The sequence below is a fragment of the Chelonia mydas genome, chromosome 9 (genome assembly GCF_015237465.2).
Source record: "Chelonia mydas isolate rCheMyd1 chromosome 9, rCheMyd1.pri.v2, whole genome shotgun sequence".
Taxonomy (NCBI): Eukaryota; Metazoa; Chordata; order Testudines; family Cheloniidae; genus Chelonia; species Chelonia mydas.
In genome coordinates, this window is record NC_057855.1 from 1,536,207 (window position 1) to 1,556,409 (window position 20,203).

The 20,203-nt window shown below is 40.9% G+C and overlaps 1 protein-coding gene across 9 annotated transcripts in view; it reads left to right on the forward strand.

Moving 5' to 3' along the window:
- ATP13A3 (ATPase 13A3) overlaps positions 1–20,203 on the forward strand; it is a 122,876-nt gene that overhangs the window by 49,635 nt on the left and 53,038 nt on the right. For 6 of the 9 annotated variants that reach the window (XM_037909402.2, XM_037909403.2, XM_037909399.2 and 3 more), the window contains 5 exons: positions 6,677–6,773; positions 9,501–9,674; positions 14,040–14,210; positions 14,633–14,703; positions 18,542–18,622. In XM_037909402.2, the coding sequence (XP_037765330.1) occupies positions 6,723–6,773; positions 9,501–9,674; positions 14,040–14,210; positions 14,633–14,703; positions 18,542–18,622 (548 nt within the window). In that variant the 5' untranslated portion in view covers positions 6,677–6,722. Of the gene's footprint in view, positions 1–1,234; positions 1,258–1,439; positions 1,584–5,967; positions 6,041–6,676; positions 6,774–9,500; positions 9,675–14,039; positions 14,211–14,632; positions 14,704–18,541; positions 18,623–20,203 lie in introns of those variants that run through there. The other 3 variants (XM_027833527.3, XM_043523160.1, XM_037909401.2) reach the window with 3 other exon arrangements.

Genomic DNA, 20,203 nt, shown 5'->3' on the forward strand with positions numbered 1-20,203 from the left:
CCACCCCCACCCCAAGGCTTTTTCAGAGTCACTGCTTCCCAGATAGTCCCCCATCCTGTAAGTGTGGCCTGCTTTCTTTGTTCCTAGATGTATGACTTTCTATTTGGCTGTATTAAAATGCATATTGTTCGCTTGTGCTAGTTTTCCATGCAATCCGGATTGCTCTGTATTAGTGACCTTTTCTCTTCATTATTTACCACTCCCCCAGTCTTTGTGTCATCTCCAAACTTTCAGTGATTTTGTTCTCTTCCAGGCCGTTGATAAAAATATTAAATAGCATAGGCTAAAAACTGAAGCATATGGAACCGCACTAGAAACACACCAGACGATCATTCCCCATTTATAATTGCATTTTTGGACTTAATGGTTAGCCAGTTTTTAACCCATTTAATGTGTTCCATGTTAGTTTTGTATCGTTTTAGTTTTTCAATCAAAATATTGTGCAGTAGCCAGTCAAATTCCTTACAGAAGTCTAAGTATATTATGTCAACAATATTTTAGCAGTGTCTTATTTTAGTGTTACTTTGCAAGACAACTGAATGTACAGGCCTTGTTCTGTACCTGGGCTTTAGACTTTAAAAAGGCTTTTGATAGATAAATTACCATGAAATGTTAAATTTAACAGATTATGTATATTTGTGCCTTTTTGCCTCATTTGCACATTAGTGCAAATTAAAGTTTGAAATGAGGAATTGAGAATATTAGGAGGAGAATATAGTCACTTTGTATCATGGCTAGAACGCTTTTAACAATATCACATTTATTAATGTTGCCCAGCTTTGTAGCAGAGGACTATATTGGCAAGATGCTAGGAACATAAGCGCTTAAACCAGTTTGATATAATTTTTAATTTGTGTCTATTTGTATTCACTGTGATGCATTTAGAATAAGTAAAACATATTAATAAACTATTCTTAAACTGTCGCTACTTGCTTTTTCTTTGCTTTCTCTTTCTCTCCACATCTGCCATCTTGTTTCTCATGTCATTTTTTCTCTCTCTCTTTCATTATGCCTTTTATTGGGTTCCCTCAACTTCCTTTTTTTTGGGGGGGCCACTCTTCCTGTTCGTGCTGCTTTCCTTTATTCTCTTTCCTTCTAATCTTGACTCTCTTTTCTCCATGCTGTTGATAGAGCCAGCTGAACCTTGGCATTTTCCTCAGGTCCATGGCTGCCTGAAGACCAAAGTGCCTTGCTCTGTACCAGGGCCATGATTGGCAAAGAGGGGAGCTGATCCATTACCACCGCTGCTATTTGCAGGTGTCTGTTTCTGTTGATTTCTATGACTTATTTGTGCAGCAGGGAGCGGAGCAAGCTTCCACTCCCTGCTTTTGGAGGGCCTTCAGATTCCAGGAGCTGCTTCCTCTGGAGCCCAGCTAGCGGGAGGGGAGATGTAGGGGGAGAGCAGCTGGTAGTGGTGAGATAAGGAATTTTATCTGCTTAACATTAGTTCATGCTAGGAAAGTTTTGAGGACATACTACTTATACTAACTGTTTGAATATTTGAGGTTGTGTCCTGGTCCCGCAAACTCTTATTCACATGCGTAGTTTTTACTCAGGGAGTTCCATTGGAAATAGTTGACAAGGTTTGTAGAATTGAACATTTAATTTGCAAATTGCAGCAGCTTTCTGATATTTACAGGGTGAGGGCGTGTTCATGTATTTACATTGGAATGCATCTATTTATTGTTGTGGGTTCTGGTGGCTAGACAGCATGGTATGTGCATATTTGTATTAGTAAAGAAGATAGAACTTGTATGAGGGAGTAGTTTGTTATATTTTTATTAATTTTTAAAGTAACAGTCTTATTTCTAAAACAGGATTTTCAGTACCAAAATGAAAACGGTGTATCAGCATGCTTTGCCTTTTTTGTTACTTTTTTGTCTGCCTAACAGTATAATAAAATACTTTGTTTATCTGTGCCATGTGGTTTGTGGAATGATTCCCAGTTTAAGAATTTAAACTGACCCAGTTTTGCAAACAGATATGCAAATATGAATAATCAAATTCCATTTATTCCTCTCCCCCTCAGTGCTTTCTCGGTGCCATTTATTCTTCTGCCCCTCAGTGTTGGCAACTGTTTGCTTTGGCTCGAGCTGTAGCCCACGAAAGCTTAGGCTCAAATAAATGTGTTAGTCTCTAAGGTGCCACAAGTCCTCCTGTTCTTCTTGTTCTCATCAAGAATCGGACTCTGCCGTCAGGCACTGACACTGATAGTGCAGCAGAGTAACGTGCATATTTTGTTTAGGATGGAGCAAGTTAGTTCCAGCATGAGAAATGGAAATCTTTTCTCATGACTGCTGTGAACTTTACTGTAAACTATAATTCATTAAGTACCAAAAACTTTTCTGGTTATACAAACTGATTTGAAAAAAATCCTGTGACTTATCTGTGGTGCGTACATAAACTTGCATTTGACATGTGTTGTTATTCCAATGTTCAGTTTTGTTAGAAACCATTAATTAATTTAGGGCATTTTTTACTAATAACATTTTGAAGATGTTTTCCTCAGTTAAAAAGACTTCAAAATTAATCTGCCTTGTGGTGAAGAACGTGCATGTGACAATTTTAATAAACTCAAATACCTGGTTTTAGAGAGTACTTTAACTGTTGTGTACTCCATGGAGCAGTGGTGTGCATTTGAAATTAAAAAAAAAATATGTAAAGTCAAACTAGAGTAATAGAAATTTACGCCAACAGTTTGATTTTGGTTGGTCATGTGAAAATGTCAGTTTAGCAGTGGAATGGGAAATTGAGTTTGTCGTATTTGTATTTTTATGACTGGAAGCATTTTTAGCAATGTAGATACCTTGAATGCATGACCAAAGTAAGTAGTCCAACTGGACTTTTAAAATTCATATATTTTTGTTAGGAGAAATCATTTTAGCTTCACAGTGTTCTACAGAGGCCTGTCTTGTGCAGCCATGTCAACGAATTGTGCCAAAGCATAGTTTGAAGACAAATGGGGACACTCTAGCTCTACAGTGTTAATACACTTTTCTGAATGATTTGTTTGTCGAGATTCTGCTTCCATTGGAACTGTGACAACTAATATTGTAGAAAGAGGTTACTTACTTGGTTCAGACGAATGTGGGAGGACATTGACACAGTTATTCAGCTGACTAGAAGTGATATTTATTTAAAAAAAGGATAATAGAGAAATTATTTTTAATCTTTATTTCTTAGTGAGTCTTGTATTGTTATCTAAGAACCTGATCCTGCAAGGAGCTCCCTGCAGATGGACTCCTGCACCCATTTGGGTCTCAGTTGACTTCAGTGGTTGTCTGTGTTGGAACATGGGCTGCCTGCACTGTTCTCCATGAGGGATCAAGGCCTAAGCATACAATAATACGTGTTCTGTTATAGGTGGGGATGCAAGCACTCCCAATTAATGCTGCCTGATGGTTCACTTCACCCTGTTTTCAGTCATTTTTAACATTGCCAAACTTTAACCATTTGGGTTGATATTTCAGCTAAAATGGTATAGTCGTTTCCGAGAATGAAGCTAGGGAAAAACATGGTGTTTTGCCCATACTAAAAAATTCCAGTGACCTTCTTTGAGAAGCTCTTGCACCCTTATGCTTTGGAGCAGTGACTTGAATTTTCGCCTAGAGGTAGCCTTTGTGGCAGGGATATATATGCCTTTTGCCTTCTGTCAAGGTTCCTTCCCCACTCTGAACTCTAGGGTACAGATGTGGGGACCTGCATGAAAAACCCCCTAAGCTTATTTTTACCAGCTTAGGTAAAAACTTCCCCAAGGTACAAACTATTTTACCTTTTTCCCTTGGACTTTATTGCTGCCACTACCAAGTGTCTAACAAATATATAACAGGGAAAGAGCCCGCTTGGAAACGTCTTTCCCCCCCAAAATCCTCCCAAACTCTACACCCCCTTTCCTGGGGAAGGCTTGATAAAAATCCTCACCAATTTGCATAGGTGAACACAGACCCAAACCCTTGGATCTTAAGAACAATGAAAAAGCATTCAGTTTTCTTACATGAAGACTTTTAATAGAAGAAAAAGTAAAAGAATCACCTCTGTAAAATCAGGATGGTAAATACCTTACAGGGTAATCAGATTCAAAACATAGCGAATCCCTCTAGGCAAAACTTTAAGTTACAAAAAGACACAAAAACAGGAATATACATTCCATTCAGCACAACTTATTTTATCAGCCATTTAAAAAAAACAGAATCTAATGCATCTCTAACTAGATTGCTTATTAGCCCTTTACAGGAGTTCTAACCTGCATTCCTGCTCTGGTACCGGCAAAAGCAACACCAGACCGAGAGAACCTTTGTTTCTCCCCCCCTCCAGCTTTGAAAGTATCTTGTCTCCTCATTGGTCATTATGGTCAGGTGCCAGCGAGGTTATCCTAGCTTCTTAACCCTTTACAGGTGACAGGGTTTTCCACTGGCCAGGAGGGATTTGAAGGTGTTTACCTTTCCCTTTATATTTATGGCACCTTCCAGATGAAAATCTGCCCAAATTTGGCCAAGTGATAAGTCTTTGAAACATCGCAGTTCACACATGCTCAATTTTGACTTGCTAGGGCTTTGCGGCTACATTCACTGAAGATTCTCTCTTCACTGGACATGCTCCAACCTAGGGCTGACTTTCACTGCAATTGCAGCTGGGGCTGGGCATAAGAAATGAGAGCAGGGCGCCTCTTGCCTGCTATTCATGCCCCCTGCCCCCGGCAGTGTGGAGGGAAAAACTGCCTCATTCAAATGCAGAAGGGGCAAGAAGTGGAAAGGAGTGGGGTGGGGTGGGGAAGGGTGGGGAGAGGGGGCAGACACTGGCACTGCCTCGGCAAGGGGATTGGGACTGAGAGCTGGTGGGGTGAGGGAAAGACGGGGAGCAAGAGAGGGAAGCAGTTTGATGAGAACTGGGATCCTGTGGGGGGTGAGGAAAGGAGTTGGAGGGGGCAGATACAGATGAATGCTGGAAGGGAGAGAACTGGGCTGGGCTGGGCAAAGAGACTGAAAAAGGAGGGAGATGGGGAGCCAGTGGGGCTGAGGAATGTGAGCAGGAGTAACTGGAGGCCGGGGTGGAGAGGTCCATCTAGCCCAGTGTCCTGTCTTCTGACAATGGCCAGTGCCAGGTGCCCCAGAGGCAATGAACAGAGCAGATAATCATCAAGTGATCCATCCCCTGTCGCCCATTCCCAGGGTCTGGCAAATCCTGCCCATCGTGGCTAATAGCCGTTGATGGACCTATCCTCCGTGAATTTATCTAGTTCTTTTTTGAACCCTGTTATAGTCTTGGCCTTCACAACATCCTCTGGCAAGGAGTTCCACAGGTTGACTGTGCGTTGTGTGAAGAAATACTGCCTTCCATTTGTTTTAAACCTGCTGCCTGTTAATTTCATTTTGGTGACCCCTAGTTCTTGTGTTATGAGAACCATGCTAGCAGACCTTGGGCATAAAAAGGTTGGAGACTACTGCTATGCAGTTTCTTCCACACTATCCCTTGTCATAGAATCGTAGGACTGGAAGGGACCTCGAGAAGTCATCTAGTCCAGCCCCCTGCACTCCTGGGGAAATAATCCTATGGCCACTACTTCTCCTCCAAGCCACTTCTCAATTCTTGATGTCTGGTGTGTACCCTGCAAGAAACTGTCCATCTGTTATGGCTAGGATGAATGTCCATTGGATAGTTAATATTTAATTGTAAAAGAGAGCACCTTTCTAATGAGACAGAAACATCAACGTGGGCACGTAATAAACTCACATAACTGTGTGACCAAACTACTGTTACCCTTGTCACCCTCGACTTTCCGCCTTCTCTTTTGTTTGTTACTCACTTCTTGTCTTTTTTTGAGTCTGGAAATGGTTTGTCTGGGCAGTGACTGTCTTTCTGTATATTTGTTCAGCACCTAGCGTGGTGTGGGGCCCTTGGGTGCTGTCACAATATCAAAATAAATAAATAAATACAAGTAAGAATTTCTAATTCTTGTGTTCTGTTTAGTACTGGTTTCCAGCTGTGCGTTTCCATCTCCATAAGAATCTAAAAATGCAGTTCATACTAAGGATATATAATGGTGTGTATGTTTATTGAGGTGCTTTAGTTTTGATGTTGGAATATAATAATAATAAATTAAAATGCAGTTAGAGGTGTCAGCCAATTTCAAGTAGAAATTAAAGGACGGCTTTATGGCCAGGGCACTGAACTTAGAGTGAGGATATTTGGGTTCAGTTCTTGGTTCTGCCACAGATTTCCTGTGTGACCCTTGGGTAAATCATGTAATCTCTATATGTCTTGGTTCCGCATCTTTAAAATGAAGATATTTTCATACGTTACAGGGGTGTTGTGAGAATAAACTCACTAATATTAGTGAGGCATCTAAGTGGCTAGAAGTGCATTTTTAGTTTTATCTGTTTCCATTTGTCAACTAACAATTTATAGACTTCTAGACTAAGATTGGGTTTTGAAATTTTTTTTTAAAGTTAACTATTTTAGTGGACATTTTTGTCTATTGAACAGCAAAATACTTTAACATATACTATGATCTCATATTCTGTTAAGAATTAGATGAAAGCAGGTTGGGTGTCGGTGCATTTCATGTACATGCATGTTGTGAATGTAGTTATGCCAGTGAAACATCAAAAGTTAATGCATGTGCACAGTAATCAAAATATGGCTTCAACTGGGTTTTTTTTAATACTTCTCTTGCTAGAGGTCTTCCGGTATCTGAAGTTGAGAAGTTCCACATCTCAGTAAACATGGAAAAGGAAGAAAAGAAGACTGTCAATACAGGCGAGGAGGATGAGATGGTAATCAGTTTTACGGTCTCGTTTCACAAATTGAAGAAAATGTTGCTTTTCTGTTTGGGGCATATTGCTTTAGGCACAGTCCTCATGAGCCCCTTCTGGAATCATAGAGGACTAGTCTTGGGGTACGAATTTCCATTTATTCAAACTCCTAAAGAGAGTATGAAGAACCAAGCAGATCTGTACAGCCAAAACTCTAACCGGTCCCACAGCGTATTTTACTTCTCAATACCCTTTGAAAGGAAAATTGCAGTGAAGTGTTTCATAAAAACAAATTGTGGCCCTGCTCCCTTGTGGTAGGGAGCCTGGCTAGAGCTGTGGGCCTGGCTGTGCTCTGTGCGCACACTTACCCAGATGCAGTTCCTGTCCCATGAGTATGGTGACCATATTTCCCAAAGGGAAAATGGGACACTGCGTGGGGCTAGACTGACCCAACCCCCCCGCCCTTGTGAGGGGCTGGCCCGAGCCACTTGCCTGAGCGCGCCTGCTCCCCGTGCAAGGCTGGGGCTGGCGTTGCTGCTTGCCCGAGCCCTGCGTCATTCTCCCCCCTCCCCTGACCCCCACCGCCTGCACCCGGGGCTGGCATTGTCGCTCAGCCCCACCCAGCATGTTCCTCTGCATCCAACTTTTTTGACAAAAGTGAGCATTTGTCCCATGTGCACGTGTCCCATTTGCATTGGTCCCGTTGGCACTTGCCAGCTGATCACGTTGGCAAGAATAAATGGGACAAACACCCATTTTTGCCAAAAAAGTCGGGATGGCTGGAACAGGGCTTAAAGAAGGGACTGTTCCAGTCAAAACCCTAAAAAACCCCAACCTTTTGACGAAAACAAATGAGTTCTAGCAATTAGAGTGTGATGATGTTTCAAAAAGAGATTTTGCAAATACCTTTAGGTGTTAATATTTTCATAAATGTGAATGATGCTGGTAGGTCTCAATGACCGCTTCCATTTTACTGATACTACAGAACAGGAAATTTGTTCCATGTAATATGAGACAGAGGAAATACCGCTCAGCATCTGAAAGTTTCCTTTGAGTTACTGCACGGAAACACTCAGCCAAATTTTTGTGCCTCAGGCTATACCCAGATAGTGATAGTACTTACCCTTGATTGTTAATTTATTATCCTAAGAGGCACTTCATATTTTTGTGTAATTTGTTCTTCATTGTAACAAGAGAGTACTCTGAATATTGCTTCCTACTAGGAGATGAGTGGACTTTTTCCAGTTGCCACAGTAACTGCTGTCTTTGAAGCGTGGTTGGGGATTTTTTTTGGCTGTGTCTCATGCTAGTGTTTCACCAGCTGTACATAAGCGTTACAGTGGGTAGCCCTACTTCCAAAACAATATGTTCCCAAGTATCATTTGGGTGAGAAGTACCTTCTTACGATTAGAGGCTTGGCTGTATTACATTTTAAGATGAAATAGGAGTAACGTAGTTCATTCCTTCCTCCCATTCCCAACTACCCCCTTTTTATTTCCTCCCCGGAGAATGAAAACCATTTGTCAGTCAGCCTGATTTAAATCAGCAATTTAAATCATGCATTAAATCTCCAAGTAGACAATGTTGATTTAAGTCCTCGATTTGGATCAACTTGTACTTGTTATTTTCTAAAGAAGATGCTTTTTCATTGATTGCATAATAACCGTTAAAACATGCTAATTTACAGCTAAATAGAGCCTTTACTCGAGATTTGGTACATCTTTTTGCTGCCTGGGAGGGTACACTATAACTATATACATTTACTGAAGCAATTATACAGCTTAATAAGTTCAGATTATTATTAATTGCACATTTTAGTATGTTAGAAAATGGTGAATGATATGCTATTTTATAGATAATTAATCTTTTGCTCATGATTTGTGTCAAGTTGCATTAGGATGGTAACTGAAATTTAAGTAAACACCCAAAACAGCATCTAAAATTTATTTTTATTAAACAAAACAAGCCCTTACTACAATACATGACCTATAGTGCCCTATTTATAAAGCTTGACCTAAAAATTAGATGTTTTACCTGTGATTCTTTCTTCATATAAAAAAGCAGTCTTTAACTCAAAGATTTTGATAGAGGCTCATGTATTCAGCATTTTTTTTTATTGTTTTAAGATATTATAGTAAGTTTAGGTGTTAACATATTTTGTATTAAATTCAGATGTCATTTTAACAGGTTTATTTTAAAAAACTATGTAATTTAAATAAAATAAAAAAGATGATTTAAATCAATTTTTTTTTCAAAAAATTATCAATTGTATCCACCCTAGTTTGTTGTCTGATTGTGAGCAGAAAGAAGAATACTAAACTGTTCACAGCTGTTGTTGGGGCGTAGAGCAGGCTTGCATGCCATGTTCCCTTACATCTTCAGAACCATGGACCAGAACCGGGTCCTTAAAAACTAACGGTTAGATTGTAACATAAGTTTCCCTGCATAACTGCCTCAGGAGCAGTCTAGGGAGGAGTCTGTTTCTGTATTGCAGTGTTTTTAAATTGGTGTGTATGTAGCACTTCTATGGGTTTTAATGAGTCTATGTGCATCGGACTGAACAAAGCAGTTGCCACAATATACTAAATAAACTTTTTTGAACCCTCACCCTAGCAAAGAAAAGGAGGAAAAACCTTTGAAATATGACACATTTATCTGCCACAGTTTGTAACAAGTTACTACTGAATTTTTCAGCCAAAGCAATTAAGGATATCTTTGTTCATTATTTGTTTCCCTGTTTCCGTACAGGAGATTTATGGTTATAATCGGTGCCTCTGGAAGCTAGTTTTAGTTGCTATAGGGGTGTTTTGTACTGGTGGCTTCCTCCTCCTTCTCCTCTACTGGATGCCTGAGTGGCGTGTGAGAGCAACGTGCAAAAGGACTACACTTAAAGACTGTGAAGTGGTGCTACTGAGAACGACTGTAAGTTTTTACACTGAATGTGCTCTAGTTTTGTGAATGCAGTGATTGAACAGAAAAGTTAGAGGTAGTAGTTATCAGCTCTTGGGCTAGTGATATTACTTTCTTTGCATCACGGTTTATAAATAAATGACGGGTGTAGTTTGCCAGTTGTAAGCAAATTGAAAACTTGAAGGAGGCTTTGGGGTAAATGAAATCATGAGGATTTCAGAAAAAATACTCCATTTACTATGAAAATTGTAAAAGGTTGTACTCTGCTTGTGTAGTTTTGTGTGTGAGAAGAATGGTGAATATCCAAAGGACATTTGCTGTTTTTAGTAAGGACTTTTGATATTTTAGTATTTTGTGTTTGCCTAAATAAGTAATAGAAACTAAATAGCATTCAGTGAAACTTTTAACATCTTCGCTAAGAGGATTTTTCAAAAGGTTTGATAGTCAAGCACTCATTATTCCACATTGTTTGCATTCATAACTCTATTAAATGGTTGAGAAAAATAAATATCAAGAAATTGAATTTACTCTCAAGAAGGGATGATTATAAGATAGGTGCACAGGCAAAATATATGAAAAATGTACAGACAATATCTTGAGTGTCCTTTTTAGCTAAAGAAATATTACTGTAGAATTTAATTCGTGTATGTAAACGTCTAAAGAAGACTAGTGTCCTCCAAGGTTTACTCCTCATATCCTACTTTTCGTATATACTCGATCATAAGCCCGTTCGTTTATAAGACCCCCACAAAATGGATAAGTAAAAATAGCAAATTTTTATGACTCATTCATAAGCCGACCCTATAATTCAAGGGTTGGCAAACTTTGGCTCCTGGCCCGTCAGGGTAAGCTGCTGGCGGGCCGGGCCAGTTTGTTTACCTGGAGCGTCCGCAGGCATGGAGTCCCGCAGCTCCCATTGGCCGTGGTTTGTCGTTCCAGGACAATGGGGGTTGTGGGAAGCAGTGCGGGCCGAGGAACGTGCTGGCCATCTCTTCCTGCAGCCCCCTTTGGCCTGGAATGGGGGGGGGAAGCTGGGGGTCAGGGGAGTAACACCCATGACCACCCCCCACATGACCCCACCCTGCCCCTAGTCCGGGACCTCCCCACATAACCTCTCCCGATGTAATCAATCCCTGCCCCACCCCTAGCCTGGGACCCCCATGCTCTCCCTATCGCATCCCATCCCTTCCCACCTTACCTGGGGCGGTGTAGGGGAGGATGTCTCTGGCCTGGCTGGAGCCGCTCCAGCGGGCGGCTCGGCCGCAGCCTGCCAGCCCCGGGAGCTGCAGCTGCTTCAGAGGCTGTGGGGGAGAGCAGCGTGGCCGGAAGCGGAGAGACTCTGGCCCCACCTCTTCCCTTCTGGCTCTGCTGGCTGTGCTGCCTCTCCTTGCCCCCTCTGTTGGGGGGCGGGGGCATGTCCCACCTCTCCCTCTTTATACCCGTTCATAAGCCGACCCCCTTCTCCGATGCTTTCCTTTTTTACCAAAAAAATTCGCCTTATGAATGAGTATATACGGTAGTTTTCTTTTGTATAGAAGATTTCAGGAACTGATTAGACCTAGGTTTTGGAAGGCTGTGAGCTGAGGCTGTTAATGCACTGGCCTTAGAGTTTTGTATAGCATAATATAGAGGTTCTCGAGCTACCGTCAGTGGTGTGCAGAGCAGCTTCTGTCACAATGGTGCAGCATCCATCACGCATCTAACAGTAATGCTTTCTTCTAGTTGTGGCCCTTGTTCAGGACTGCTGGGATTTCCAGCAGTTTTTTTGCTCATTTCTAACCCTTAAGAAAGCTCTGCACCTCTTTTCATGTCTGTCTTTCTCCAAATTTTCTTTGATATAAATTCAGCAATGAACAAATGTGCAGATAACACCAAATTGGAGAGGTAGTCTATATGGAAGAGGACAGAAGTAAACTACAAAGTGACATGGAGAGGTTAGAGCATCAGGGATTGCAGGTTATGAGTGGATATCTGGTATTAATTACTTACTTAAATCAATGTCAAGTCCTGTAGAAAGGAAGAGGATATAAACAGGAGAAGTGCAAAATATGGGGACAAAGCTATACAACACCATCTTCATATTAAAGCAAGATTATTGCACCCATTCTACTTATTCCCACATATATTACATACGAAAATGTCTCTGGCACTCCAGGGGCTAGAAGTAGGTGTTATGGATCCCATTGGGAAACTGGAAATTTCCCTCTTCCAATGGTATAAAGCTTGTGTATAGAAAAGCTTGTTACGACCCAAGGCTAGATCTTGCTGGTCTTGGGCTTTGGTCCGGTGTAATTTTAGGGAAGATGCTGTGTTTTTCAGGATGAAGTTTCTCTGGCAGATTAATTTCAAAATAAAATGGTACCTGCTGTCTGTTAATGAATTTTGGAAGCTAGAATAGGGCCCAGAGTAGTAGGTTTCCTGGGCAGGAGGAGGCAGACAAAGGTGTGGAGTGAATTTATCACATAATTCTGCAATTTATCACATGGCTTTGCCACTTCACATGGACATTGTGACGGGTTGGGTCACAGAAACCCCTTTTGTGACTGCCACCTGATGTGCTGAGACTACCTCTGAGCCTGTTTTCCCTGTCAGCTTGGGACTTCAGTGCCCTGCCTGGTTGTGCCAGACACGCTAGCCTGCTACAAACACAGATCCAGATCTGAACCCTGTCCCCCAAAAGCTGCAGGCTTAACTGAAAACAGCTTAAGAAGTGTTCCTGTCTCCAGCACTCAGATACCCAACTGCCAATGGGGTCCAAACCCCAAATAAATCCATTTTACCCTGTATAAAGCTTATACAGGGTAAACTCATAAATTGTTCGCCCTCTATAACACTGATAGAGAGGTATGCACAGCTGTCGTCCCCCCCCCCCCCCCCCCCCCCATATAAACACATACTCTGGGTTAATTAATAAGTAAAAAGTGATTTTATTAAATACAAAATTTAGGATTTAAGTGGTTCCAAGTAATAACAGACCGAACAAAGTACATTGCCAAGCAAAATAAAATAAAACACGCAAGTCTAAGCCTAATACAGTAAGAAAGTGATACAGGTAAATCTCACCCTCAGAGATGTTCCAATAAGCTTCTTTTACAGACTAGCCTCCTTCTAGTCTGGGTCCAGCAATCACTCTCACCCCTGTAGGTACTGTCCTTTGTTCCAGTTTCTTTCAGGTATCCTTTGGGGGTGGAGAGGCTACCTCTTGAGCCAGCTGAAGACAAAATGGAGGGGTCTCTCAGGGCTTTATATAGTTTCTCTCTTGTGGGTGGAAACCCTCCCTCCCCCTGTGTAGAATCCCTCTACAAGATGGAGTTTTGGAGTCACGTGGGCAAGTCACATGTCCATGCATGACTTAGTTCTCTACAGAACGTTCCCTGGAAATCTTAGATGTGGATTGGCTTCTATCAAAGTCTATTGTCAGATTAAGTGTTTCCTGATTGGGCACTTACTGAGAATAGTCTTTGCTCAAGAAGCTGACCAAATGCTTCACTGAGGCTACTTAAAATCAAACAAGTACACAGCCAATATTCAGAACTTTGAATACAAAAATGATACATGCATACAAATAGGGTGAATATATTCAGTAGATCATAAACTTTGCAGAGATATGTTACATGGCACATGTAGCATAAAACATATTCCAGTTATGTCATATTTACATTCATAAGCATATTTCTATAAAGCATTATGGGGTGCAACGTCACAGACATCACCTCCATATTTAGGAGTGCTATGCATGTATTTATTAATCCCCCCACCCCATACTTTTAAAAATTAAGGTTGAAAGTTTTTGCAGAACACTCACAAAAAGTGCCATAATTTCTATACAATATACGTTATACTTCAGAATAGCTCAGAAATAGGAAAACATGGAGATGAATAGTTAAAGGGTGCGGCTGTTTCACTCATGCCATTCCTTCTGTGTTTCCTATCCCCTATACAAGTGACACCTCCCCACTTAGCGTAAACCAGTCCCCCTTGTACTCTGAAATAATAAATTATTGTTGAATATATGGAAGAAATACCATGCCATTTATTTATAAAAAACGAAAGATTTCAAAACTAAGTCTGAGGGTTCACTAGCACACACCAGAGCTTTGAAAGTTTTCTGCTAGTGTTATGTGGAGTTAGAGTGGTAAAATGTTTTTATAAATAAAAGGGAAAACCTTGTCCTTGGGGTAATTTGTTATCAATCCCATGGTATCTTTCATTTCTGTAAGTATATGTGGACCTTGCTAATTGACTTGTTTTCCAACTGACATTGGTACTTATTAAAGAAAAGAAAAATGTCCCTAGGTTCACTTTTATGCATCCTTACAAGGTATTAAACAGTATTCTGCAATTTGTTTCTCTATTAACAATTTTTTTCTTTGTTAGGATGAATTCAGGATATGGTTTTGTGCAAGGATTCGTATTGTGCTTTCTCGGGGAGACAACCCATTACAGAATCCTCAATCTATTGAAGACAAAGTTTCAAATGGCCATAGTGATCATTTATGTGAAAGCCCTGCTGAAGAGAATAGAAACGACCTGAACAAATATTCTCCTGTAAGTGGACCTGTGGTATCTGAATCCTTAATCTTCAAGGCAGCTATGAAAAGAATATATATTATGCACACACAGTACAATACATGTGACCTGCTTAGACTGCCAAAGAGGTCAGTTGGTTGAGGTAGAGAAATGTGCTCTTATATTTTAAGTCACAAAGTATAACAGATCTTGTGTGTCAGTATATTGTGGGATTAATGAAAGAATAAGACTATTGAAAAGTAAACTATCTTGTATAAAATATATTGTCAGTAGAGCAGAGAGCACACAGGAAACATTTTGTATTTCATTTTTAAAACTTATAGTGTACCTAATTTAAGTTCAGTTTTGTTATAAATTTTTAACAGTGATACTAAATTAAATAGAAATCAGGTGTTGAACAATGCCAGCTTAATACCTAAAGGCATGTATTTGCCTTACAGATTCGCTATTTCACACACCACAGCGTAAAATATTTCTGGAATGATGCAGTCCAAAGTTTTGACTTCAAAAAGTAAGAATACTTCTTTTTTACCCGTGTCTTGCAGAGCAAGTATACATATTTTTTTGGTAGCCATAACTGTGTTCCCAAAAAGCTTATAAAAAATGACAGTATTCCAGTACTGTTTTCCAGTTCTGTTTTCTTGTGAATCTTTCTCTGGTTTGAGCCTTTTCCATCTAACCATCCAGCTAATGAACTTCAGGACTTTCTTGATTGCTAGCAGGGGTCTTGTATAATCCACTGACTAGCACACCACATCTCTAAGAGTATAGTTGATGCCTGGGGCTGGCCTGTGCCAGCTGACTTGGGCTTGCAGAATTGGGCTGTGGGGATGGTTTATTGCAGTGTAGACGTTCCAGCTCTGGTTGAGCCTGGACATCTACGCTGCAATTAAATAGCCCTGTGAGCCCAAGTCATCTGGCATAGGCCAGCCATGAGTTTTTAACTGCAATCTAGACATACCCTAAGAAGGCTTGGTTTGTTGTTGGGGAAGGGGTGTAGCCTACTGATGTGTTCTGTGCCCCACTATATGTGTGTTCCTCCTTCCCGGCCCATATTGAGCCATCCTGCCCTGATGGCTGGAGTTGGTGAGAATTCTGCATGTGAAATGTGAGCAAGCTTAGGTCCTCTGTCTGGATCATGGGTCTAGGTGCTCAAAACTCTCTCAACCACTGTTTTGAATGACTTCCACTTCCTGGGATCACAGCATTGGGGCCTATCGCTTCTGAGACTTTTTATTTACATCTTATTTTGAGTAGAATCTGGTTGTAAATACCTTAGTGATAACTCTGTTCTGGTGCCCTACAGAGCTGATAAGAGTAATTTCCTCTTTAATTTGAGTTAAGTTAGGAGAATATTTCTATAACTCTTGATTCCTGGAGGGTGTGCTCTTGAGTAAGTCCACTCTGATTTACTTCTACATATCCCCTGTGCTCTAGGTCACTTGTGACTTTTTTGTAGTGATCTGCAGTCTAAATTAGAGAGGTAGGGGGAAAATGTAGAGGTCAAAGAGGGTAAGAGGGAGCTTCACTCATTTCCCAAAGGCAGGCAAGCCTGTGGATGCAAGCTGTTTCAGAGGCCCAGCATTAAGTGACATTTCTTTTTTTTTTTTTTTTTTTTTTTTTGCAACCATTCAATATAGAGATCACAGTGGAGGAATACCCACCTCCTTATATTGCTGTTCAGTCAGGTCCAAAGCAGAGGTAGGGAGGGATTTCACCCCAGTGGCCAGTTATCCAGCTCTCTATAAATGTACCCCAGCCATTCCACATTAATCCTGCTTCTGAGCTGGAACTCTCTCATTAATAATAGAACGCGGTATGAGATTGGTCTGAAAATCGTTGACCTAACAGTGCTTCTAGACAGAGTTACAGCCCCAGCTGCTCTTACTGAGCGTTACTCACTCCACCGCCGCCCTTATTCAGTAGCAGTGCAGAAGGCATTGGGGTTCAAGAAGAAAGTTACCAATGTCAAGCCCTGCAGACAAGCTTTTCCTTTCATGCTGAAAGGGAAAATGAACACACGGTCCCATTTTTCCACTTTCCAACAGCAGCTTGCTACAGTTAGCAAAAATAACGAAAATCCCACTATTAAGGAACTTTGCTACGTAAGTGAAAGCCTGTCAGTCATGTTGCCCCACAAACACTTCTTGCTTTCTAAAGAAATCTGTAAAAAAAAGTAGCATGAAAAGTTAGCAAAACCACTACATTAGAGTACAAGTAGTGATAAAACTGTAAGGAAACTTACTGTCTCTTTTTTGGGGACAAAAATATATATCTTGGCTAGTTTCAATTGTGTGCAAAGATCTTGTAACTGGAAGTCTGTATTCAATCCCGAAATTTACCTTAATTAGAGGTAATGTGGCAGCAATGCCTACAGGTAATTGCCCAGCACTTTGCATTATAGGACCCTATTTTCTGTTGCTTGCAGTTTGCCAGACTTAAACTGCGCAGGGTGGATTTTCCGTGAGAGGTGTCTGCCTCAGGTGTGGGTGGCGGTTTTTGTTTGTTTGTTTTTACTTTCAACTAAAACAGGTTCATCTGTTTCAGACAATGAGATTAGGGGAAATAATTTTTTTCCTCCTCTGTTAAAAATCCCCACAAACAAAACTGTCAGTTGTTTGATTAAGAAGCTTTACCTCTTCCATGCTTTGGAGCAGACATATGAAATTGGCATTGCAGGCCGCCTGTGTGTCATGGATGTCTTTTGCTGTTTCTATGAAAAAGCCTCTGAAAAATCTGTTTGCATGTGTTTAGAAGAAGTTTATTAGAGCTTGGCTGCTAAATTCTCTGAAGATTCCATCTGCGCCGAACATACTTCATCCCTGCACAGCTCCTACCTGCTGAACTGGACTGCGCATATGCCATTCCCACAGAGTACATTAGGGTGCTCCATCCCCGGGCTTCAGGAGCTGAGTAGGGTTTCCTGTGCAGTTGGTCATCCCATCTGCCAGGACTGCTGTGGCACTAGGCACAAAAACTCTGTACATGAGACTTTCTCTCCTGTGCTCTGGGAGTGAAGCAGGGTTGTGTAGTGAATGAGGTTGTTGTCAGTGTAGGACCCCTGTCTCATTTGTTGCACAAGTTGGAAAGTGCATAGTGAATGTGGCAGGGAATTGCAGGAAGAGAAAAGATGGCATTGTTGTTAAGGCCTCCCTTGGGGAATTTAATTCTATCCTGGCCTCTGCCACAGAGTTCCTATGTGATTCTGGGCAAGTCACATCAACCAGAATTTCTCTGCTGGCCACCATGTGTTCCTCATTTTCCTTGTACCCAACTTAACACGCCTGGGGTCATATTTGCAGCAGAGCTAAGCGTTCACAACTATATATGAGGTGCATGGGAGCTCTGCTGTCCAACATATAAAGTGCTATAAAATGCTAAGTATTTTGAAAAATCAGGCCGGAGGCTTCTTAAATTGATTGTCCAAAGTTAATGGACACTTTTGACAATTTTGGCCTTAATCTCTGTGTCCAGTTCCTCATTTTGTACATGAGGAAACTTACCACCTCACTTCACAGGAATGTTGTGAAGATAAGGTCATTAACCTTTGTAAATAGGTAAAATGATACTATGAGCACTATAGAAAACCCATGAGGAAACTAATAATTCTGTATTTAGGGTAGTGTTTGGATGATGTGCAGTAAATACATGGGGCCACACACTGAATGATGAAGATAAAAAGAAATATTGAATCCATCCTGTGCACTGAATGAGGCAGAGGCCCTGTGGGAAAATTGGTATGTCATATAATTTAAAAATGAGTCATATGCACAGTGGGGTTGAGTTAAGGTTGTATGTGGGGATAGAAGGAAACAATGAGACAATATTGGCCAGCAGAATGGGCTGTGGTTTCACTGTACCAGTGGCTGTCAATTTTTGTAGGCCTCATGGAAAAGAATTTTAAAGAGGATTTGAATAATAATTTATAGGTCAAAGCTAATCAATATCATATCCATTTTATTAAATGCAAATTAATTCAATTCTTGCCTGTTTTTTTTTGGAAGCGTCCAATACTCGTTACACGGGTGTTTAAAATAAAATTTTAAATTTAAAAATAAGTGATGTAAAACCAAAGGGCAGATGTGACCTAACCAAGCAGTGAATTCAGGGACCTTCTGCTCAGTCTTTAATTTACCTTATTGATACTTGCAATAACTAGGCAAAAATGAGTGGAATGACATTCATAACAGACTGTTTTTTAATATTATTCTTGTATAATGCAACTTAAACTTCTAATAAAAATGTCTGGTCTTTACAGTTCCTAAGCATCTTAATGGTATATTTTAAAAAAGGATATTAGCTAAGAAGCTTGATTCTGAGAACTTGTTTAATTTCTACAATTATTTTAGGGGACTGGATGAGTCTACTTCCTGCTCTTCAATTCATAATGAACATAGTACAGGGTTGACGAAGGAGGTGCATGACTACAGGTAATACAATATTCAGACTAAAATATGAATGTAAGAGATGTCAGAAAGGTACATGGTTATTAGATAGCTGTGTTTATGGTATTTCTCATAAATGAATAAAATTAAGTGTGATCAGTGTGTGTGGTTTGGATGTTAAACTTCCCTTCAGAAGAACACTTTACATGTATAGCCTTGAATTGAGAAATCATATTAAATTTGAGTGGTCTCCTTTGTGGTTGCTTATATCAGCATTGAATATAGATAGAAATGTTTTTTTCTAGTCTCTTAAACTGTGTTCATGTCAGATCATTTTTTCAGCAATAGTATTACCATTAACAGTGGAATCAGCAGTGCCTATTGTCTTTGAAAAATAAAGGCTTTAATTGCTTAATTCCTGGCAGGAAATTCTTGTGATGCTTAATCATCTTTTCAAATCCACAAATTGTCAAAAGATTCAGAAATCAATTGCGAATACAATAAGCTGGGTAAGACATATGACAGGGCTGTTATGAGCTAGCGAGGTGAATGTGATAAAGTTGGGAGGAAACTGGGTTTGGTGAACACAATGGAGCAAAGTGTATACATCTAGGAACAAAGAATCTAGGCTGTGGTAACAGAATGGGGGACTCTATCCTGGGAAGCAGTGACTCTGAACAAGATTGGAGGGCTGTGGTGCCGTCTCAGGGCCCTTTAAATCTAGCCCCTTTTCCTGGGCTTTTAACCTAGCCGTGTCCCCTTTTCAGGGCTTGGGACACTCCAGCACTGCCCGGAGCGGGAACCCAGGCCCACCCACTACTCAGGGTCTCAACCCAGGGACCTTATACACAGCAGCCACTTAGTGCTTCCTTTACTTGATTGCTGCTACATTCCCTGGGCCTCATCCCGCCTGACCTCTTTACTTCTGTCTGTTACCTTAGGACTAGAGTTCTCAGAGCCTCTCACTCCCAAGTTTAGCAAATGCGGCCCATCGAGCTCCTTTGACCACAGAGGAGCACCCTTCTGGTCTCAGCCAGGGACTGGCCCTTTTATCTGAGCCTGCTGGGCTCTCATTGGCTGCTTCCACAAGGCCCATCTAGGTGGGCCTGGAGGACCCATCTCTGCTGCTCCTTCCTGGGATAGAGTGTGGTGGGACCTTGGGGCCTCCAGCAGGTGCCTCAAAGTGCCTGGTACACCCCATCCCACTTATCTTCAGAAAAACGGTAATTAATAAATAGGAATTTTGTTTCAACTTCTGACTTTTAAGTGTATTTTATAAGATAGGTAGGGTGTTTGCCCATTTCCAGTCCTCTGGAATGTCACCTGTCCTCCATGAGTTCTTGATGATTGCCTCAGCTAGTTTCTTAAAGTATCCGAGGCTTAATAGTGTCAGGCCCTGCCAACTTGAATATATCTAACTTATCTAAATATTCTTTAATCTGTTCTTTCCCTATTCTGGCTTGTGTTCCTTCCCCCTTGTAGTTGATATTAATTGGGTTAAGCATCTGGTTACAATGAACCTTTTTAGCAAAGACCTGAAGCAAAAATAGGCATTAAACTCTAAGCAGACTTCTTGGTGTCATATTAGCTTGCTTTCCCCATTAAATAGTCGACCTATGCTTTCCT